Source organism: Eubalaena glacialis, chromosome 6 (genome assembly GCF_028564815.1).
Source record: "Eubalaena glacialis isolate mEubGla1 chromosome 6, mEubGla1.1.hap2.+ XY, whole genome shotgun sequence".
NCBI lineage: Eukaryota > Metazoa > Chordata > Mammalia > Artiodactyla > Balaenidae > Eubalaena > Eubalaena glacialis.
In genome coordinates this window covers 68,206,939-68,231,146 of record NC_083721.1, presented here as the reverse complement: position 1 = coordinate 68,231,146, position 24,208 = coordinate 68,206,939, and the positions used below count along the sequence as shown (strand labels likewise).

Sequence of the window (24,208 nt, the reverse complement as noted above, 5' to 3'; positions counted from 1 at the left end):
ACATCCTTCAACAAACTTTGTGCATAAGTGACAGTCTCCAGAAATTATTAAAATTTCAGTAAGATTAGATTTTTAGAGTCAAAAGATATGCTTAGTTTTATTTAAAAAAATAAAATATATGTGTATGTGAGGATCCACTTTCTGACACTGTTAACAGAAAATACTAGTTATCTTTAAAAATTTGCTCATATAATAAGCAAAAATCACTATTTTGTTATTTCATTTTTCTTTTTCCTTGTTGTTAGTGAAGTTGAAAATCTTTTCAGGTTTGTTAGCCATTTGTATTTCTTTTGTTTACATACCTTGCTTACTTTTGATTGGGTTATTTTTCATATCAATTTACAGAAATTTTTAATGTATTCTGGAAGTTTATAGCATATAGAAATGTATCTGGATGTTTATAGCATATTACAGATAAACAAATTTTGCCTGGTGCAAATAATATCATGAATCTTGATTTTATAAAGTTTACTATATATTTTGGTAATTATTTATATAAATTCATAGGAAGCTAGTTTTTTAAATGGCTTCAAAATATTTGTGGGTACTCTAATTTATTTACCTAAAATTTTGTTACAGACAACAAGGTTGCTTCTAGTCTTTTGCTATTAACAACACAATAATGAATATCCTTTATAAATTACTTTGCATTCAAATATTGAGTATATTTATGGGATAAATTTCTAGAAATAAAATTACTCAATTATTTGAAAAAAACTTTATATTTTACTCTTTAATTCAAGTATAAGACACATAAATGAAATTGTACACTTCAATGAATTTTCACAAAGTGAACAACCTTAAATAATTACCACTACATCAAGAAATAGAATGTTACCAGCAGCTGTCTTGTGCATCTCCTGATTTTTGCTCCTCTCTCATCTCCCCAAATCTGACTTCCTACACCAAAAATCAGTTTTGCTTGCTGTTGATAAATGTTTCACTTTTTTCTAAAATATTGTTGCACATAAATGAAGTTAATTCATTTTCATTGCTGTAGAATTCAATTGGACTAGTATAATACAATTTATTTATTCAGTCTACTCTGATGGTCATTTGTTTGTAGTTTGGGACTATTATAGTACTGCCATTGCAAATAATGCTACTGTCATTTGGTGCATACGTGCTTGCATTTCATTGGGCATATACCTAGAAATGAAACTTCTGGGTTGTAGGGCATGCATACATAGGTATGCTAAAATGAAGTAAATAAAGTTAACAACTTTATAAAGTAGATTCACCAATTTACCCTCTTAGCAGCAGCGTTTGAGAGTTCTTGATACCCAATATCGTTGCAAACACTACCAACATTACCAATGGTAATGGTGTACCTTTTCATATAAATATGAAAATATATTTGTCATTTAGATACTCTCTTTTATGACATGTTTGTTCAAATTTCTTCTGCATTTTTTGCTATCGACTTATATTTTTCTTATTGATGATTCTGTTTACACTCTGGATAGGAGTCCACTGTCAGATAAAATTAATCCAAATATCTCTTCCTTGTCCTGCCATTTCACTCTCTTAATTGTGCCATTTTTTTCCAAGAAATTCTTAATGTTTTCCTCTATGGTTTATACTTTTTGATTACTGTTTAAGAAATAATTCCTTAACCCAAGTATTATGAAGAAACTCTCCTATTACACTTTCTAGAATCTTTGTGTACAGTGGAAGAGTCAAATTTCATTTTTTCTATATAATTATTCAATTGACTTTGTACTACTTATTGGGTGGCGGGGAATCTGTCATTTCCTCCATTGCTCTGCAGAACCAATTTGGCTAAATATGCTTGGATCTATTTCTGAGCTCTTTATTCTGTTCATTGGTCTATTTGTCTATCCTGCACCAATAAGAACACTGTCATGACTAATACAGCTTTATTTAGTAAGTCTTGTTTTCAAGTAGAGCGGTCTTCTAATTCTGTTTTTCTTTAATACTTCTCAGCTAGTTGTGGCCCTTTGCATTTCTCTGTACATTTTAGAAGGGAAAAAATCAGCTGAAATTTATATTGGTATTCTGGCATATCTATAGATCAATTTGTGAAAAATTGTCATCTTTACACCACTACTGAATTTTTCATTCCATGATTTAGGTTCTTAAATTTATCTTAAGTTTTATAGTTTTCTGGGTAGAAGTCTTAAATATCTTTTATTAGATTTATTCCTAGATCTTTTATTATTTTTATTTTATTGTAGATGAAATCTTTATACAATTTTAGTTTCTAAATATTTTGTAAGTATATGAAAATATAGTCTATTTTTACTTGGACTCTGTATCCAGTAACCTTGTTAAACTCAATTACTAATTCTAATAATTTATCTGCTAAATGATATTTTTTTTATATTTCCTTTGTTTCCAATCCATACAACTGATTTATTTACCTCTCTCAGTACAATGAAAATAGAAGTGGTCACAGCAGTCATCCTTGTCTTGTTTTTATCCCAGAGGTAGAGCTTTTAACATTTTTAAGTATGAATAATATTTGCTGCCATATATCACACTAAAGAAATTCCCTTCTTGTTTTAGTTAGTTGTTAGTAAATGTTTTTTTTGCTTTTCTCATCTATGGCTTAATCATTATGGTTTTCTACGTTATCCTATTAATGTGATGATTTACACTGATTCATTTCAAATGTTGAACAAACCTTGCATTCCTGGTATAAACCAAACTCGATTATGATATTTTTATTGCTATATTTATTTATAGTTTGGCTGGGATTTTTGTATCTATGTTCATGCATGATATGGACTTATAATTTTTACTTTTTGTAATGCTTTTTTCAAGTTTTTATTTTTTAATTTAAAAAAAATTTAAATTCAACTATAGTTGATTTATAGTATTGTGTTAGTTTCAGCATGGTAATTTGGGTTTTTTGTAGATTATATTCCACTATAGGTTATTACAAGATACTGCATATAATTCCATGTGGTATACAGTAAAAACCTTGTGCTTATCTATTTTATGTATAGTAGTTGTGTTTGTTAATCCCATTCTCCTAATTTGTCCCTCCCCTCTTCCCTCTACCCTTTGGCAACCACACATTTGTTTTCTATGTGAGTCTGTTTCTGTTTTGGATATAGATTCGTGTGTATATTTTTTAGATTCTACAATACAAGTGATATCATATAGTATTTGTCTTTCTCTGACTCATTTCACCAAGCATAATATTCTCCAGGCCCATCCATGTTGCTGCAAATGGCAATATTTCATTCTTTTTTTATGTCTGAGTAATATTCCATGGTATATATGTACCACATCTTCTTAAGCCAATCACCTATTGATGGGCACTTGTGTTGCTTCCATGTCTTGGCTATTGTAAATAGTGCTGCTATGAACATTGATTGGTGTGCATATATCTTTTCAAATTAGAGTTTTCATTTTTTCTGGATATATACCCAGGAGTAGAATTGCTTATCATATGGTAGTTCTACTTTTAGTTTTTTAAGAAACCTCCATACTATTTTCCATAGCAGCTGCACCAATTTACATTCTCTCCAACAGTGTAAAAGGGTTCTCTTTTCTCCACATCCTCTCCAACATTTATTATTTGTAGACCTTTTGATGATAGCCATTCTGACTAGTGAGAGGTGATACCTCATTGTGGTTTTGATTTGCATTTCTCTAATAATCAATGATGTTGAGCATCTTTTCATATGCCTGTTAGCTATCTGTGTGTCTTCTTTAGAAAAATGTTTATTTAGGTCTTCTGCCCATTTTTTAAATTGGATTCTTTGTGTGTGTGTGTGTGTGTGTGTGTGTGTGTGTTTGATATTGAGTTGTATGAGCTGTTTGTATATTTTGGATATTAACCCCTTGTTGGAGGCATAGTTTGCAAATATTTTCTCCCATTCCATAGGTTGTCTTTTTCCTTTTGTTGATGGTTTCCTTTGCTGTGCAAAAGCTTTTACATTTGCTTTGATTTCTTTTGCCTTGGGAGACTAATCAAAGAAAATATTGCTACATTTTATGTCAAAGAATGTTTTGCCTATGTTCTCTTCTAGGAGTTTTGGTGTCATGTCTTACATTCAGGTTTTTAAACTATTTAAAGTTTATTTTTGTATATGGTGTGAGGGAATGTTCTAATTTCATTGTTTTATATGCAGTTGTCCAGCTTTCCCAACACCACTTGTTGAAGAAATGGTCTTTTCTCTATTGTATATTCCTGCCTCCTTTGTCATAGATTAATTGACCATAGGTATGTAGGTTTATTTCTGGGCTCTGTATTCTGTTCCATTGTTCTATATGTCTATTTTTGTGCCAATACCACACTGTTTTGATCACAGTAGATTTGTATTATAGTATAGAATCTGGAAGGGTATGCCTTGGTTTTTCCCCCAGGATTGCTTTGGCAATTATGGGTCTTTTCTGGTTCCATATAAATCTGTAGATTGTTTTGGGTAGTATGGCCATTTTAACAATATTAATTCTTCCAATCCAAGAGCATGGGATATCTTTCTGTTTCTTTGAATAATCTTCAATTTCCTATATAGATGTTTTATACTTTCAGCATATAGGTATTTCACCTCTTCGGTTAAGTTTATTCCTAGGTTTTTTTTTTTTTTTGATGCAATTTTACATGGGATTTTAAAAAATTTCTCTTTCTGATATTTCATTATTAGTGTATAGAAATGCAGCAAATTTCTGTATATTAATCTTGTATCCTGCGAACTTGCTGAATACATTTATTAGTTCTAATAGTTTTGGGGTGGAGACTTTAGGGTTCTCTATACAGAGTATCATGTCATCTGTAAATAGTGACAGTTTTACCTCTCCCCTTCCAACTTGGATACATTTTATTTCTTTTTCTTGCCTGATTGCTGTGGCTAGGACGTCCAATACTATGCTGAATAGAAGTGGTGACAGTGGGTATCCTTGTCTTCTTCCTGAATTTAATAGGAAAATTTTTAGCTTTTAACCATTGAGTATTATGTGAGTTGTGGGTTTGTCATAAATGGTCTTTATGATGTTGAGATATGTTCCCTCTATACCCACTTTGATGAGAGTTTTTATCATAAATGGATATTGAATTTTGTCAAATGCTTTTTCTTTGTCTACTGAGATGATCACATGATTTTTGTCTTTCCTTTTGTTAATGTGGTGTATCATATTGATTGAGTTGTGTATGTTGAACCATCCATCCTTGTGACTCTGGAATGAATTCAACTCGATCATGTTGTATGATCCTTTTTATGTATTGTTGGATTTGGTTTGCTAATATTTTGTCAAGGATTTTTGCATCTATGTTCATCAGTGATATTGGCCTATAATTTTCTTGTCTTGTAGTGTCTTTGTCTGGTTTTGGTGTCAGGGTGATGGTGGCTTCATAGAATGAATTTGGGAGTGTTCCCTCTTCTTCATTTTCTAGAATAGTTTGAGAAGGATAGGTATAAGTTCTTCTTTGTAATTTTGGTAGAATTCCCCACTGAAGCCATCCAGTCCTTGACTTCTGCTGCAGGGAAGTTGTTTTGTTTGTTTGTTTGTTTTTGTTTTTTTAATTACAGATTCTACTTCACTTCTAGTGATCAGTCTGTTCAAATTATCTGTTCTTCTTGATTCAGTTTTGGCAGTCAGTTCTATCTGCAGCCAAAGGGGCTCGTCTCCTCTGTGTAGAGCCCCAGGACTGGGACTTCCAGTCTGTGGCTTGACCTACTCACTCCCCAGGGGAAGGGTCCATGGGTGCAGACCTTCTCATCCTTTCAGATCCCTACCCAGGGTGGAGGTCCCAACCCTATGATTTTTTTCCATCCTACCCAGTTACATGGAAATCTTTCTTGCAGCTTTAGTTGTATAGGAATTCTTCTGAGAGTTTCCAGTTCCATGAGACTTGTTCCACATGTAGGTGAATTTTGAGTTGTTTGTGGGGGGAGGTGAGTTCCACATCCTCCTACTCTGCCATCTTGATCCAATCCCTTTTCAAGTTTTGACATCAGGTTATGTTGGCCTCACAAAATAAGATGAATATGATTTTTTCCTTTCACAATTCTCAGAAAGAGAAATAAGTTCTCAGAAAGAAAATAAGTACTGTTGTTACTTATTTCCTAAAACTTTGGTGGAATTTACATGGATAGCCAATTGAAGTGGAGTTTTTTGGCAGTTGAGGGTATCTATGAGGCAGGTGTCCAAGCTTTCTCATACAAGTGTAGGTTCTTTAGAGGCTTTGTAATGACTGTCACCCCCACAGTAACTTTACAAGGGAAACATGCTCTCTAACTGACTTACTTATTCCAACAACCTTCAGCTCCTGAACCTGGCAATACACCTTCATAGCTCTTAATGTTGGCATCGCCTTGCCTTTGCAGGTCAGTCTCTAAGTAGGGAACCCTGAAAATGGCTTGAGCTCAGCCAATTTCCATGGTAACTACCCGGGTTAAAAGATAAGCATATATTCTTGCCATATCAAACAATGGGATTATCAGCTGTCCCACACTCCCTTCCTTTCCTCCCCTCATCCATGGACTGTTCCTGCCAGCTTTCCTACCAAAGAATTTTTCAGCCAAGAAGCAAGCTCCCAATATCATATTCACATACATCTTCTACCACCCCCACCCCCCCAAATTCTAGGAACACAGGTTTTTTTCAGGTATTCACCCTTTCAGCTGGCTTCAAGGAGTTCTCTTGGAGCTCATGAGACTTAGCTTAGGGGCAGACTGGGAAGTATAGAAATAGAGCCAAATATATATTTTTTTAATGTATTATTTGATAAAAGATGATTCCAAATTTAGAGGGGAATGATGAAATATCCAGGAAGTGGTATTGGCATAACTCTTAGTCATCAGGTAAGAAATAAAGTTTAATCCCTATTTCATACCTCATACCTAAATAAACTCCAGATAAAGACTTAAATATACTAAAGAAACAATAGATATAAGACAATATTCTTCATTATCTTGAAGTGAAAAAGGCTTTTCTAAGTATGACACAAAATCCAGAGCCATAAAAGAAAAAAATAGAATTAAAAAATTTTAAATTTTTGCATGGAAAAAACCATCCTAAACAAAGTCATAAAAGAAACAAAGGAAAGGAAAATATCTGTAGGTTACATCACAGAGAAAGCTAACTTACTTACTATGTAAACATTTTTCACAAATCCAAAAGACAAAGACAACAACTCTGCCAAAAAATGGACAAAGAATAGAAACAGAAATGTCACAGTAGAGAAAAAGATGTCCGATTTCACTTAAGATACAAGGAAAGTGTTAATATTATAATAATATACTTCCTTTTACTTAAAATGACAGGGATTAAAAGTTTGGTTATATACTATTGTTAGAAAGGTTGTAGGGAATCAGGTATTCTCAAACATTGTTGGTGGGAGTAGAATTTGGTACAACTTCTATGCAGGGCAACAACCTAGGAATAAGGATTAATTAGAACTAAATTAGCTTTTAAAGGGAATACAGTCCAACTTTCAAAGACAGGATGTCTGACTGGATTATGCTGTTCTGCACTTTCTACTGACTCTTAGTTTAGCCTGTCAGAGGAAATGAAAAATACATTTTGGAGAATGATAACATCATTTAGAACCTCAAATTATCTCTATAATGTTCATATATATATATATATGGGAGTATATAATGTTCATATAATGTTGAATTAAAAAAAACAAAATGGAAACAAAATCAAAAAGCAAACGTAGGTTACATGAAGACAATATAATGTGACCAAAAACCAAGACAAATGCTAAGCTAGAAACCAGTTATGGAGTTATAAAACACATATTTAAAGTAACTATATTCAACATGTTCAAGGAAATAAAAGACAAGAGCGATAATTTAAGAAGATAACAGAAACCTTTAAAAAGAGCCAAATGGAAGGTCTAGAAATAAAAAATAACTGAAACTGAACTCCATGGGTCAATCTACCATTAGATTAGACACCATTGAAGAATTAGTGAACTTTTAAAGACAAGTCAGAAGAAAGTATCCAAAATGAAGCACTAACAAAATGAAACATTAACATCCTAACAATCTCCCAACAACATTAAAAGTAGGGATACTATTAAATTTTGACATCAAGAAAACACAGAATCACAGTTTATATTTAAATTATTATTTTTCTTAATACCATTTTCAATCTAATCAAAATCCAGGTAAGGGCTTCTTTCTATTTTTAGGATTTCACTTAAGTATTTTAAAAGAAACATTTAAATATATCAAACATATCAGATAAATAATACAAATTAGAAGACTGTTTAGCTACTTACATTCCATATGCTGAGCTTACAGCAAGGCTAGTAATCTGTTGTGGAGGTTCACCATCCACCCAGACCAACTGAATAACAAGTTCTGCTTGATACCCTGGAGGCATCCGCACTGGTCGTGTCTTAACACTAGAAAACAGAGAAAAAGTAATTGCATCATATACAGTTCAAATATATATGCTCATGCTTATTTTCAGAATTTATAACAAATCTTCCTACAGAAATATACAACACCAGGCATTGAGGACATTATGCAGGTAGGCAGTATCTTCTCTAGCTTTCTCAAAATAAACCAAGACACTTGTGATTTCTTAGCCTTTCCTTTAAGTAGTTTTTCAGTCAGATCCACAACTTCACCTGGCTTTCATCAGTTCCTTTTTCTCTTGTGATAGTAATATTTTTAATTATTTTTCTTACATAATATTTGTTACATATATGTAAGTTATAATGCATAACAATAAAAACTATGACCATTAATCTACCACCCAACTTAAGAGCTCAACATATTCAAAACCTGAATTCCTGCTTTCTCTATAAATTTGCTCCACTTGCAGCCTTCTCTATTCCAGCTGATAGCAACTCTTATCCTTCTAGTTATTGAGTTAAAAAACCTTAAAGTAATCCTTGACTAATATTCTTATACCTTACATCTCATATCTCACATCCAACCAATTATCAAATGTATTGGTGCTACCTTCAAAATATATGCAGAAGCTGACCACTTTTTATAATACTTTAGTACTGCTACCATCCTAGTTACAGTTGACAAATAAAAATATGGGATATCCATTTAAATCTGAATTTCAAATAAACAATAAATAATGGGTTTATTTTGTTTATTTGTTTGTTTTTACTGTATTTCCCACGCAATATTTGGGATATACTGATACTAAAAATGTTCATTGTTTCTCTGAAATTCAAATTAGTGTATCCTGTTCTGTTTTGTTTTGTTCTGTTTTGCTGAATCTGCCAGACCTTAAAATTATCTCTAGGTAGGTGCAATAGCCTCCTTATTAGTCTCCCATCTTTTACCTTTCCCTTCCATCCCTAAATCTACCTTCACCATAGTGACCAAAGTGACCAGTTTAAAATTTAAGTCTGATCATATCACTTCTGTATTTAAAACCCTATAATCATCCCCATTTAATTAGGAATAAAAGCCAAGGTCCTTACAATGGCCTATAATTTGCCCTCTATTACCTATCTGACTTCATCTCCTACTACCCTGTCCTCTACCGCCCACCATCCTTTCTTTGTTCTAGCTACACTGACCTCCTTATATGCCAGGCACTTTAAGGCCTTTGCTCTAGCTGTTCCTGCTGCCTGGAATACTCTTCCACCAGATATTCTTCAGAAAACTCCCTCATCTACATTTGGTTTAAGTCTCATCCTCCTAATGAGGCCTATGATGACCTCATACAAAGTCAAAAGAAAATCAGATAATTGCACAAACATGTGTATATTGATAAGAATTGTAATATTGCTAAAAATGAAGAGCTGGCAGTGTTGAAAGGCTTATTTATTAGCTTACGTATATGGATATCTAAATCCAGCAAAGGAAAGTCATTTAGGGATGGATGCCAACACATAATTTGGTAAAGCATAGATTATATGCAACTCAAGAACCACTTGTAATATACTGTAACTCAAAGAATAATATACTTCTGCTGCTTGGTCCTTTGGAGCTTATATACATATAGTATTATACTGAATCCCTTTGGTTCTCTTGATAATCCTTAAGATTGTCACTACTACTTTACAAGTCAGCATTAAATGCTACAGCACATGGTACTGTTTACTTCATCTCCACTACCAGATTTTTGTTGATTTTACTGGTTTTTCTCTTTTATCCCTATCTTTTATATTTTTTTAATTTTATAGAAAAATACTCAGGTCATTGCAGGACCCACTTTAGTGATGGGTTTTCTTAGCTAATAAATCAATCTACAGTGCTTTCTTAAGCTTTGTTTAATTTTTTGTTCTCTTTCTCTCTTTCATTTTAATATAAATCAATTAAGTGAAGCAAAGTGATATGAAGGAAAACTTAAATGTGTAAAATTATAACATTATGCAAGTTTTCCATTTGCTAAAGTTTAATGATTTTGTTTCCCCTTCATAGATTTTCCTCTCAGTAATGCCTACTTATACTTCCTTTTTTAATTTCACAAGAAAAATTTGGGGTGTGGGGCAGAAGCAATGATTACAAAAGTACAGCAACTGCTAATTGTATGGTAAGCTGATTTTTCTCCTGAAACCTCATCTTTAAATTTTCCATAAGTGTTATTATAAGAAATGAGGAAACCAGTTATCCACAGTTCCTTGAGTAGCAGACTCAGATAGTTTCATATGAGGCTCAGAGAAATTCCTTGATTAGGCTCAATTCTCCAACCAGCTAATACTAAAAACATTTGGTTTGACGATGTAGAAGCAGTAAGTGGTAACTTAAGGAAACTGCATTCTTTTGTACCCTATTACCAGAAAGCATAAAAACAAGATAAACATTACTATAGGCTTGATTAACTTTAAGTTTTATTTGAGCATGACACTAAACCTTGTTTAGATATACTGAGACAACGTAGTTTATTACAAAATAGTATCAGTTGAAAAAAGAGAAAGAAATATTATGCAATATCCTAGTAACCATGAGAGAAAGCCTTTTTTCTGACATAGTATTCTTGTAGTAAACTTGGTTTTCTTTTTGATTCCAAGAAGGCTGAAGACGTTCCCTAAAAATACTTTGTCAATTGAGAAGTACCAGGCAAGTGGCAAGTTTCTGCTCTGCCAAACGTTCTTCCATTCTATCAAAGCTATATTTTCTTTAGGGTTGGTCAGGGAAGGAAATATATTAATTAGTAATGAAGAATGGAAATATTGTGCCCTCTTCATAGATATTAAAAAAAAAAAAAAGAAGACAAAGGTACCCCTTGGTGGACTGTAGACCACTTGACAACAACTTAATAAAAGAGAAGGATGATTTTATTTGGCACAGTTTCAAAGAATTATACAATTAACATGTAAAATTGTTTTAAAATTTGGTAGCAACTCTTACTTGAGGCATGGGATACTATCCTTCGTTACTCCTTCACTAGCCACAGTGTTAGTGCTCCCAGAAAGACTCCTTGAAGAAGGAAGCTGGGACGAGAGATCAGGAAATGGAGGACTTGTTTCTGGTTCCGGGGTAATAATATCTTCAATATCATACTGAAGTCGTACCTCTAATGACTTAAAAAAAGAAAAATCAAGTTTTGATTTAACCTAGATTTTCATAACAATCACATTAAAATATCTGGAACTCTTTCAGTAATTATTCATTATTTTTTTCAGATTAATTAGTTCAATTCATAGTAAAGTTGAGATACCCCAAACTGAATTAAATAATAAATTATATAGAATATTCAATGGCATTCACAAAAAAATGTAAATTTTTTTAAAAAATAAATTTATTTATTTATTTATTTTTGGCTGTGTTGGGTCTTCGTTACTGTGCACGGGCTTTCTCTAGTTGTGGCGAGCAGGGGCTACTCTTCGTTGTGGTGTGCGGGCTTCTCACTGCGGTGGCTTCTCTTGTTGCAGAGCACGGGCTCTAGGCACGCGGGCTTCAGCAGCTGTGTGGCACATGGGCTCAGTAGTTGTGGCACATGGGCTTAGTTGCTCTGCGGCATGTGGGATCTTCCTGGACCAGGGATTGAACCCATGTCCCCTGCATCGGCAGGCAGAGTCTTAACCACTGCGCCACCAGGGAAGTCCCTAAAATGTTTTTTAATTCTTCAGAATTATAAGAAAATACCTACCAGTGGAGATAAATTTTCTGTATAATAAATATTCCTTAAGATAAAGTATAAATTACAATTCCATATATGATAAAATAAAAGGAGAAATCGGTCATGGTTATCCCAATGAAAGAAACTAAATTGGATGTGTGTGTGTGTAAAAACACACACACACACACAACGCACAAATTGTTATTTGTACAAAGCTTTTTAGCTTTAAAAAGCCTGCATTCAATCTTGACTTTGAATTACTTCAGTATAAATTTTCCAAAATAAATTCCATATTTTTGTTTGTTTCATTAGTTTAGCTCTTATATAATTTCATTAGCTTGGTCAGAATTGCTTAATGAAAAACATATGATAATTTATACTGGAATAAAAAGGTGATCCAAACCCATTTTTTTAAAGCTGAAAATGTTTTTAAATTACTTTATGACTGCATTCAATGCTTAAATAAAATCAATTTTATAACATAAACATTCACTTTTCAATGTAAAACTAAGCATTTTTGAGATTGAAAACAATTGCTTACAAAAAGTGTAATTATGGAGTAGTGAATACAGCAATATTATCAAAATGATTGTCATAATTATCTTAAAACTTAAAACCTCTGGTGACAATAACAATTACCAATTACTGAGTGCTTACTAAGACACTCTGCTAATGACTTCATATAATCATCACAAGAACTCTATGAAAGTGGCATTACAATTTCTAGTTTATTATTATTTTCTATTTTTCTATTTTATTTACACAGGAAGTTATATGAGTGATGAAGTTGAGACTTACCCAGACTGTACTACTGACTAATGGGCCTTGTGACTTGTTCAGAATCACACAGGTATTCATTGGTAAAGCCAGAATTAAAAGCTAGGCTTATCTGACTCCAAAGCCTGGGTTTTAACTAATATACACTTTAAGGGCAATGTTTAATTTTAGCCATTGAGGTAAAAACAGTTATACATAGGCCTTTAATAGATAATCTTTATTTTCTGATAAAATGGTAAAATGGACTGGGTAGAGAAGACCCATTATCTATAGGTGCCTTAATTCAGATTTAATTTATCCCATGAGAGCATCATTATTTTGAATAATTAAATTATTTCATCAGTTTAAAAATTAAGATTAGGTAAGGCAGCCCCATAATTATTTCCACCCTACAAATATGTTGCTATTTAAAAAATCATTCAAAGTAATCTTATTGTAGTTGAGGAATAATCATTTATGGCAATTAGTTGGCAAAAAGATAAATTTTAAAAAAATTTAATAAAGATATAGAACAAAGCTTACATTAATTTGACATTTATATATAAAATAAATCAGTAACTATCTATATAAAACCTATAGGTATAATCTATCCTATTTAATAATACTAAATTTTGATAGAGAACTGTTTTTGTCATTTTAAGCCAAACTTTTTTTTAATATGTTATACTAAGTAACAAGAACAATTAAAAGTTCTATGAATTGGATTACTGGCCACATACTGTACTCCTGATGGCTTAAAACCATACCAAGCACTGGTCAATATCTATGATAACTGTTTTCTTTTAATAACTCTAAGTGTGAAAGTTAAATTTTAAATGACTTACCACTATTTCTGTTGTAATTTCATGTCTGCTGAATTTATAAATTATGACATATGCAGAGACTCCTGATACACAGAATATTCTGCTCTCTGGACACCAGTAGATCATCTGAATGGCATATGGATCTTCCTCTACAATTTCACATGTTTGTTTTCCTTCTCCTACCTTCTGTTTTTCAAACACTTTTGAAGTTTTTAGCTTGTACAGCATCTGCAGAGTTACTATAAGATATTGAATCATAGTTATCTTCTAATTTGAACTTAATTCTTAGATGTTGTCGAAGCCTTTTAAATATACGTATTAAATCACAGAAGTAAAACCCAACCGAACAAAATAAACTACATTTTAACAAGGAATCATTCAATGTCATGCTCTCATATCAGTACCATTTAGCTGGAGGAAGACTATAGGGAAAAAATTAACATTTATTGAACATATACTATATACCAAAGGACATGTAGGACCTTTGTATGCATTGTCTCATGAGTTCCTCAGAAAAGTCCAGCGAAGTGAGTATTTTTATCCTTGTTTATTGATAAAAATACTTGGGCTCAGAAACTTTTAAATGAAACTACTGAGCCTACTTCTCTCTTAAGGGAAACCCCTCAATACTATTTCACCATTTTTTCCTTTGATTGTTAGATGAGAGGTTGATGCTATTCTTCGAGGGTTCATTCCTCTCAACAAATTTTTAGACACTCCTTCAGATGAGAAACATTTTTAATTTACCAGTACCAGTTAGCAATAGTGGGAGTCCAATGATCTGGATTATTTTAGAAAGAATCTTTTCTGAGTGGCTCTGTGTTAGGAAATGGTCAGTTGTAATTTCTAAAAAGTCTGGTTTTGTGAATTGTTTTCGGGAATATTTATTTGGAGGAATATTATTTCCATTTTAGAATCTGATGATAACTCCGCTATATAAAAGCTCTGATTCTACAAAGGATCCTTGAGAAACATTCTAAAAATCTAGGAGTTCCTGCCAAAAGTGCATAATCTGAACCTAATCATGAGAAACATTAGTCAAACACAAATTGAAGGAGATTCTACAAAATAACTGGCCTGAACTCCTAAAAATGTCAATTTCAAATACTCAGCAACCATTCCAGACTAAAGAAAACTCAAAAGATATGATAACTAAATCCAACAAATAATCCTAGATTTTCTTTTATTATGAGAGATATTATTGGAACAACTGGCTAAAACTGAGTCAGATGTGGAAGTTAGATAATAGTATTATATTAATATTAAGCCCCTGATTTTGATAACTATAATTTGATTATATAAAAAAATGCCCTTGTTTCTAGGAAGTATACACTGAAGTATTTAGGGGGGCATGTACTGTTAGAGGAGCATGATTTTTGCAACTTACTCTCAAATGATTATAAAAAGCTATATATATATGTATATATTTATGTGTGTGTGTGTGTGTTTGTGTGTGAAAATGGAGGGAAGAGAGGAAGACTAAAAGGGTGGGGGAGGACAGGAGGGAGGGGGAGGGAGGAAGCGGGGAGGGAAGGGGAGAGAGAGAGAGGGAGCAAGCGAGTGCTAGATTGAGAGCATGCATGCGGGTAGGAGGGCGGGTGAAGGGAACACATGCATACATTGACATTTGGGGAATCTGGCTGAAGGCTATACAACACTTCATAGTATGTTTTTATGATTTTTCTGTAAGCCTGATGTGACATGGAAATATTAAAGAATATTGCAGACATAATTATTTAACTTTGAGTTAATCAACAGAGATTATCCTTAGTAGGCCTGACAGAATCAGGTGAGCCCTTTAAAAGAGGGATCAGGGCCTTCCCTGAAGTTAGAGAGACACTCCCTTGCTGGCCTTGAAGAAACAAATCACGAGTTTTAAAGCTGCAAGAAAATGAATTCTGCCAACAACCACAAAAGCTTGGAACAGAACTCTGAGCTGCAGGTGAAACTGCAGTGCTAGCCAACACCTCAACTGCAGTCTCTGAGACCCTGAGCAAAGAACTCAGCTAACCTGAACCAGATTCATGACACACAGAAACTGAGACAGTATATGGGTTTTGTTTTAAACTGCTAAATTGTGGTAATTTAATACTCAGCAACTGAAGATGAATACAGTTGACCCTTGAACAGTATGGGTTTGAACTGCATGGGTCCACTTATTCTCAGATAATTTTCAGTAGTAAATACTACAGTACTACACAATCTGAGGTTAATAGAATCCTCAGATGCTGAATCACAGATATAGAGGAATAGTGTATAGTGAGGGCCAACTATAAATTATGCCCCAACTATAAGTTATGGTCAGATTGTGTAGAGGGTTGGCACAGTCAATCTGACTGACTCCCATGTTGTTCAAGGTCAACAGTACACATATTAACATAAACTCAACTTCCAAATTCAGTTAACCTCATTTCCTGTACTGGACCTTATCCCACAAAATTGGCAAATTAAGTGATATTTCTCCAATGACATCCATCGATTTGGAGATTTGCCCTTATAATTGATTACAGTAAAAATATTAAACATGCTGCAAACCTTTGCAACATATGTTCTGAATGTAATAAAATAATATTTTATTTAAAAATTAACTTCTTAAAATATTATCGTGCATGCTTAAGGGTGGTATGCACTTCAGTCATTAGAGTGTTAAAGTGTCTTCTCACATTTTAGAAGCTAAGGAGTGACTCTGAGGTGGTGGGAAACGAGCAAAGATGTCACTATACAATTAACTGTATACGTGGAACAAACTCAGATTTACATGAAAAGGTTCATAAAAATAAAAAATCTGTTGTCCTTTGGAATTTCCCCCTGAACAATTGATCATTATTGTGTGAGGTCAGAAAGGGGCCTCAGATTTCATGGCTTTAAATCTTTTAATCATATTCTCTTGCTGATGCTTTGCTCCACTGCTAAAGGACTCTAGATTGCAGACGAAGATTATCACTAATGTTCAACCTTCTTCCCTCTGCTTTTCTGTTTATCATAGTCTTTCTCAGTTCACTTCTATAGCTTCAGGTATCACTTCTATGCTGTTTCTTCATTAGTTACCATTCTTGACTGTTCTCCCTACCTCATAGACAGTTTTACTTGAATTTCCTGGTGTTCCAACAAAATCCAAACTTCCAGAACTCTTCTGTATCCTTATTTCCAAAGAGTTATCTCCATCTTGATGGTTACTCAGAAACTTAGAGACATTGCTCACTTATTCTTCTCCTCCTAGTCCTGACTATCAAAATCTTAACTATCTCCCAAAACTCACATTAAATGTCACCCCATCAAAATACCCTTCCTGGATCTACCTGGTTCAAATAAATCTCCCATTTCCGATAACAAATAGAATTTGGGTTGTACTACATTTAGAGTTCTTATCATATTGTTTGCCCTGTAAGTTTTCTGAAGGGTATGTATGGGTATAATCAAGTCTTAAATCTTTGCATGCCCTTCAACATTGAGCAGAGTACCTGTAGTCCTTAAATTATGTAATTCTCAAGATTTCAAAAGAATTTTTACATTTATCAAATTATTTCTTTTGATTCTCACGGACTTGGTAGACAAGTGGCAAAGAAAAGTGAAGACTAGTGGGATAAAAGCACTTTTCTAAGAGTGAGGAGGTGAAGGAAATTCCTTGAAAAGAGTGAGTCTGACAAAGTTTGGTACTTTTTCCAATGTACATTACCTCATAAATATAATAGGTTGCTGATAAAGAGTGATTTCAGTTGTGTCTGTTTATATCATAGAAGAAAAGTACAGTAGAGATAATACTTTAAACTGATTCAATAATATAGGAAATTCATTTTTGTAACACAGCCGTATGTGTATGCTAAATATGCATCAAAAATATTAACTGTCCAAACTAAAAAGTGGTGAATGGCTATGAGTAAATATTAACCAAGTGTTCCTGTAATAGAAGGAGAAACTTAAAACTTACTTGCAGAAGCATCCCAAAACTTTATCGATCCATCTGCATGACTAGATAAGAAATAAATTAGCATTAAGTATGGTAAATAAAAAATCATAATTGTTCTAAATGTATAAAAACTTGAATTACTATTAAAATTTGATTTAAAAATACCATTTCAATGAAAACTAATGTATGCTAAACCATTTCTAAGCTTAAAACAATGGTTTATTTTTTAAATACCACATAAGAATCTAAATTTTAGAAAAAGACAATAATTACTTAGATTTATTGTAAGAATATTTTATATGTAATAACAATGAAAACTGATCTGTGAAGAATGAACAGTATAATTTTATATAAAATTGTTTACACTGAATAAAAAGAGACCTGAGTTAGATTACATTAAAATAATTTTGAAATGAATATCATAGCGAAATTAAAGTTGAGCATCAAAATATAAAAAGCAAATCCTTAAACCTATCTAGAGTTGTATCATTATTTGGTAATAGGTATAATGGTAATTCTATAAGAAATCGTCTACAAATAATCGTCATTTCCCCAATGACTAATGATGTTGAGCATCTTTTCATTAGCCATTTGTATATCTTTTTTTGAAAAAGTCTATACAAATCCTTTGTCCACTTTTAAAAAATTGGTATATTTGTCTTTTTGTTTTTGAGCTGTAAGGGTTCTTTATATATCCTGAATACTAAAACCCTTATCAGATATATGATTTTTAAAAGTTTCTTCCATTCACTGTTACCTTTTCACCTGATAGTGAAGACCATTTTATCTTTTTCTTTGTTGCTTATGCTTTTTCCCCTTTTTCTTCAGTACATTTATTAAATGCATAATTGCATGAAGCCTGAGCTGTGTATGGGCTGTTAAAGGGTTGAGTGCATAGCTAAAACTAGGAAAACTGCTGCCCCTTTCTCATGTTGGCAGAGCAGCTACTGCTCATAGTTGGGCCAGTTCTATGGCCTGCAAAGGAGTGGGTAAATATCCCACAGCAAGATTCTGCTGAACTGGAATGGAGCCAGGAGTGAGGGCACTGAGCCAGCCTCCCAGGGAAGTGCTCTTACAGCCTATTCTTCCTGGTGTCCAAGCTCTTTTGCTCTGAAGACAGATGGGGAGCTTACAGGCTCTCTTCTGGCTGGGATGAAGCAGGTAGGTAATAGAAAAGAAAGCCAGAGAGACTGGGGAAGGGAGACAGGAGTTGCTTTTTATTGACTTGGTCATGGGTTCCATAGTGGAGCCCCTTTGTGTTTAGGAGCATTTTTCTGCTTCCTTTTTTTTTCCCTGAAAATTCTCCTGCTGCCTGAGCTGCCATGCCAGCGATTCAGCATCCATTTCCTATAATTTCTATGTTTTGGTGTAATATCTAAGAGCCCCAGCCACAATCATATTCAGGAAAGATTATCCTTGTTTTCTTGAGTTTTATAGTCTTAGCTGTAAATTTACATCTTTGACCATATTTGAGTTAATTTTTGTACATGCCATGAGGTAAGGGTCCAACTTTATTCTTTAGCATGTGGATATTCAATTCTCCCAACACCATTTGTTGATGAGATTATTGTTTGTCCCATTAAATAGGCTTGGCACCATTGTAAAAAACCAATTAGTCATAGATGTATGGTTTTATTTCTGGACTCCCAATTCCATTCCATTAAATTATAAATCTAATCTTATGTCAGTACCACACTGTTTTGATTACTGTAGCTGTGTAGGAAATTTTACAATTGAGAAGTGTAAGTCCTTCAACTTTGGTCTATTTCAAGATGATTTTGACTATTTTGGGTCACTTGCCATTTCATACGAATTTTAGGATAAACTTTTTTCATTTCTGCAAAAAGATCATTGGGATTTTGATATGAACTGTAGTGAATCTGTATATCACTTTGAGATATTGCCATCTTAATAATATTGCCTTCTAATTCATAAACATGGAATGATTCTATTTATTTGTGTATTATTTAATTTTTTTCAGCAAAGTTTTATAGTTTCTAGTGCACAAGCCTTTCATCTCCTTGGTTAAATTTATTTATAAGTATTTTATTTTTTGATGCTATTGTAAATAAAATTGCTTTCTTAATTTTCTTTGCAGATGCCCTTTTATTTTTCTTGCCTCACTCCTCTGGCTAGAATTTCTGGTTCAATATGAAATAGAAGTAGCAAAAGCAGAAATCTTTGTCTTGTTCCTGATCTCAGAGGGAAAGCTTTTAGTCTTTCACCATTGACTATGACGTTACCTGTGGGTTTTGCAAAAATGCCCTTTACCAGGTTAAGGAAGTTCCATTCTGCTCCTAGTTTTCTGCATGTTGCTGTTGTTGCAGTTTTAAATCGTGAAAGTGGTGTTTAATTTTGCCAAATGCTTTTTTATGCATGAGATGACTATGTGTTTTTTCCCCTTTATTCTATTAGTGTGGGTATTACACTGATTTTTGTATGTTGAAACACTCTTGTATTCCTAGGATAAATCCCACTTGATCATGGTTTATAATCCTTTTAATATGCTGTAAGATTCAGTTTGCTAATATTTTGTTTAGTATACTTGAATCTATACTTATAAGGAATACTGTTGCAGTTCTCTTTTCATTCAGTGTCTTTGTCTAGTTTGGTATTAGAATGATGCCTCAGATAATGAGTTAGGACGCTTTCCCTTCTATTTTTTGGAAAAGTTTGAAAAGCATTTGGTGTTATCTATTTAAATGACTGGTAGAATTCGTCACAAAGCCATGTGGTCCTGGTCTTTCCTTTGATGGAAGGTTTCAATTACTGATTTAATCTCTTTACTTGTTATAAATCTGTTCAGATTATCTATTTCTTTTTGAGTCAGTTTTGATAGTTTGTGCATTTCTCAGAATTTATTCATTTCATTTAGGTTATTTAATTTGTTGGCATAGAATTGTTCACAGTATTCTCTTATAATCCTTCTTATTTTTGTAAGATTGATAGTATTATACTCACTTTTCATTGTGATTTTAATAATTGTCTCCTTTTTTTTTTCTTGAGTCACTCTAACAAAAGTTTTGTCAATTCTGTTGAACTTTTCAAAGAACAAACTTTTGGTTTCATTGAATTCCTTTATTGTTTTTCTATTCTCTGTTTTGTTTATCTCTGCTCGAATTTTTATTATTTCTTATATCTGCTGGCATCAGTTTTTCTTCTAGTTCCTTAAGCTGTAAAGATAGGTTATTGAACTTTCTTATTCCTTTAATGTAGGTGATTACAGCTATAAATTCCCCTATGAGTACTGTTTTTGCCACATCTCCATGCTATTATTTTTCTTTTTATTTATCTCAAAATATTTTCTAATTTCCCTTGTGATTTCTCATTTGGTCTGTTGGTTGTTTAAGAGTGTGTTGCTTGATTTCCATATATTTATGATTGTTCCATTTTGTTTCTTCTGTGTTTCTTGACAATCTTGCACACACCTTTAGCAACTTTATTATTTATTTCCATAAACCAACTTTGGCTTTGTCAATCTTTGCTATTGTACATTTTCTTTCTATTTCATTAATTTTTGTTAACAGTATTATTTTCCTTTTTACTTTTGGGGGAATAATTTTTTTATCCTTTTTAACTTCTTAAGATAGATAATTAGATCATTAAATTTTAGTCTTCTTATTAACATGCATGGGTATAAGCTTATATTAACTTATATAAACATATAACATGGGTATAAGCTTACCTCTAAACATAGATTTAGATGTATCCACATGTTATGATATATTTTAGTTTCACTATCTTTCTGTTTGTGATATATTAAAATTTTCTATTGTGATTTGTTTATTAACCAGTAAGCTAGCTGGGAATAGATTGCTTAATTTTGAAAACTTGTGAATGTTCTTTATATATTTTTGTCATTCGTTCCTAGTTTAATTCCCCTGTGGTCAGAGAACATGTTATATAGGATTACAATCCTGTGACATTTATTGGCACTTTTATTATGGTCCTGCATATGGTCAATTTTGGTCTGTGTCTCATGTGCACTTGAAAAGAATGTACATTCTTGAATTGTAGAGTGTAATGTTTTAAATATGTCAGTTAAGTCAGACTTATTAATCATGCTGTTCAAAACTTTCTTTATTGTTATCGATTTTTCCTTTAATTTTAAAATCAGTTGCAGAGAGAGGTTTGTTATATTTTCTTCCGCTTATTGCAGAATTGTCTATCTCTTTGTATATTTTGGGGCCCTGAACTCAAAATTCTTATGGATTCATCCTTTTATTATTTTAAAATAGTCCCTTTTACATTTGATAATGCTTCTTGCTTTAAAGTTTACTGTGGTAGGCAGAATTCTAAAATATTCCCCAGGATTCCTGCCTTGTGGATAATCCTGTATATTCTCTGGGACTGTGAATATAATAGAGAATATATCACTCCCATGATAGTTATATTATGTTGACTTTAAGAAAAGGATACTATTTGGGTGAACCTGACCTATCACATGAAACCTATAAATATAGATCTAGAGGTAAAAGACGAAAGAATTTTTAAATTTGAAGCATGAGAAGTATTAGCTGCATTGTTAGTGGCTTGAAGTAAGAAGGGGCCATGTGGCAAGAAATGCAGGCAGCCTTAGGTAGCTAACATGCTCTCCCCCCACGACACCTAGCAAGGAAATTGGGAGCTCAGTCCCACAACCACAAGGAACTAAATTTTTCTAATAAAAAGAATGAGTTTGGAAGCAGATTTTCCCTCAGAACCTCCAGATGACAACTCAGCCTTGTTGACCCCTTGATTTCAGTCTTATGGTACACTGAGCAAAGATCTCAATCATACAGTGCCAGATGTCTGACCTATAGAGCTGTGAGTTAATAAATGAGTTTTCAGCTGCTAAGTTTGTGGTGATTTGTTATGCAGCAATGGAAAACTACTTTACTGATATAAGTAGAGGTGTACCAAAATTTTAAATTGTTCATGTTACAATTTTTCATGTATTTACTTTCAAATTTTTAGTATACATATATTTAATGTGTCTCATAAGTGACTTAGAATTTTTTTTTTTATTTAGACTGACAGTCTTTGCTTATGATTGCAGAATTCAGTCAAATTATATTTAGTGTAATTACTGATACACTGGAATTTAAATCTGCTAACCTCACAATTATATTCTATTTGTCTAACCAATTCTGTCTTCTTTCTCTCTCTTTTCTGTCCTTTTAAGGATTAATCACATTTTAAAATATTACTCTATTTTATTAGTTTTTGAGTATTATATTCTTGTACTATTATTTTAGTGGCTAACACAGATATTACAAAACTGACCCTTAAATTGTTGATCCTTAAATTGTTCATTTTACACCTACCCAGACAAAGCAAGAATGTTAAATATTTTATCTCTATTTTCCTTTCTCCCACCTTTTGTGCTAGCATTATGATATATTTTCATTCTACATCACAATATTATTAAAAATTATTGACATTTTAATACTTATACCCAAACACAATATTATTTTTATTTAGATTTATTCTTGCATTTACCTTTTTCTGTTGTTATTATTTAATTTCTGCATTTCTATTATTCTATTTGGTATTGTTTTCCTTCTATTTAAAGCATTCACTTTAATTCTCTCAACATTTGTTTGAAAAAAAATTTGCCTTCATAGTTGAAGAATATTTTTGCTAAGTATGAAATTCTATATTAGCATTTTTCCCAGTAGTATAGAGATTTTATACCAATACCTTCTCTTTTCACCATTTCTGTTAAAATATCAACTCTCAATCTTATTATTGTTTGTTTTATTGTAAAGTGTCCACCTCTGGCTGCTTTCAAGAATTTTTTCATTACCCTTTGTTTTCATCAGTTTTACTACAATCTGTGTAGATGGTTTTCCTTTTATTTACTCTGCTTTTAGTTTTTAGCACATTTTGAATTTGTGTTCTCAATGGAAAAAATCTGAGCCATTATCATTCAATAATTTATTCTGCTTTATTCTCTCTCTCCTTTCTGTTTGTGTCTCCAGTTATATATATGTTCAAACTTCTTCACCAAGTATCGTATATCTCTTATGCTTTTCTTTTTTCTCTGTGATTCCATCTGGATATTTTCTACTCACTATCTTCCAGTTTACTAATCCTTTTTTCAGCTGTCACTACAGGCTGTTAAGCCAACTTATTTAGTTCTTATTTTCAGTTATAGTAACTTTTAGTTATACATTGATTTTTTTTATTGTGGTAAAAAACACATAACATAAAATTTACTATGTTAACCATTTAAAGGTGTATAATACAATAGTATTAACGATATGCACATTGTTGTGCAGCAAATCTCTAGAAATTTTTCATCTAGAAAAATTGAACTCCACATCCATTGAACAACAACTCCCTTTTCCCCTCTCTCCTGAGCAACCACCAACCTTTCTGTCTTCTGTCTTTATGAATTTGTCTATTCTAAGTACCTGATATAAGTGGAATCATGCAGTATTTGTCTTTTTGAGACTGGCTTATTTCACTTAGCATAATTTCCTCTGGTTCATCCATGTAATAGAAAGATCCTTCTCTTCTAAGGCTAAACTAAATAGTATTCCATTGTATACAACGCATTTAAGAAACCCATTCATTTTTTGATGGACATTTATGTTGCTTCCACCTCTTGGATACTGTGAATAAATGCTGCAATAAACATGGATGTGCAATAAACATGGAACACCTTTGACACCCTGTTTTCAATTCTTTTGAATGTGTGCTTAGAAGTGGGATTGCTGGATTATATGGTAATTCTAATTTTAATTTTTTGAGGAAACTCCATATCATTTTC

General features: G+C 32.6%; 1 protein-coding gene across 3 annotated transcripts in view; it reads right to left on the bottom strand.

Moving 5' to 3' along the window:
• The window catches only part of STXBP5L (syntaxin binding protein 5L), a 366,549-nt gene that overhangs the window by 117,755 nt on the left and 224,586 nt on the right, over positions 1 to 24,208 (bottom strand). For 2 of the 3 annotated variants that reach the window (XM_061193151.1, XM_061193152.1), the window contains exons 14-17: positions 17,473 to 17,513; positions 13,566 to 13,783; positions 11,253 to 11,425; positions 8,207 to 8,332 (exon numbers count right to left, since the gene is read on the bottom strand). In XM_061193151.1, coding sequence (XP_061049134.1) covers positions 8,207 to 8,332; positions 11,253 to 11,425; positions 13,566 to 13,783; positions 17,473 to 17,513 — 558 coding nt within the window. Of the gene's footprint in view, positions 1 to 8,206; positions 8,333 to 11,252; positions 11,426 to 11,781; positions 11,785 to 13,565; positions 13,784 to 17,472; positions 17,514 to 24,208 lie in introns of all 3 variants that reach the window. The other variant, XM_061193153.1, reaches the window with a different exon arrangement.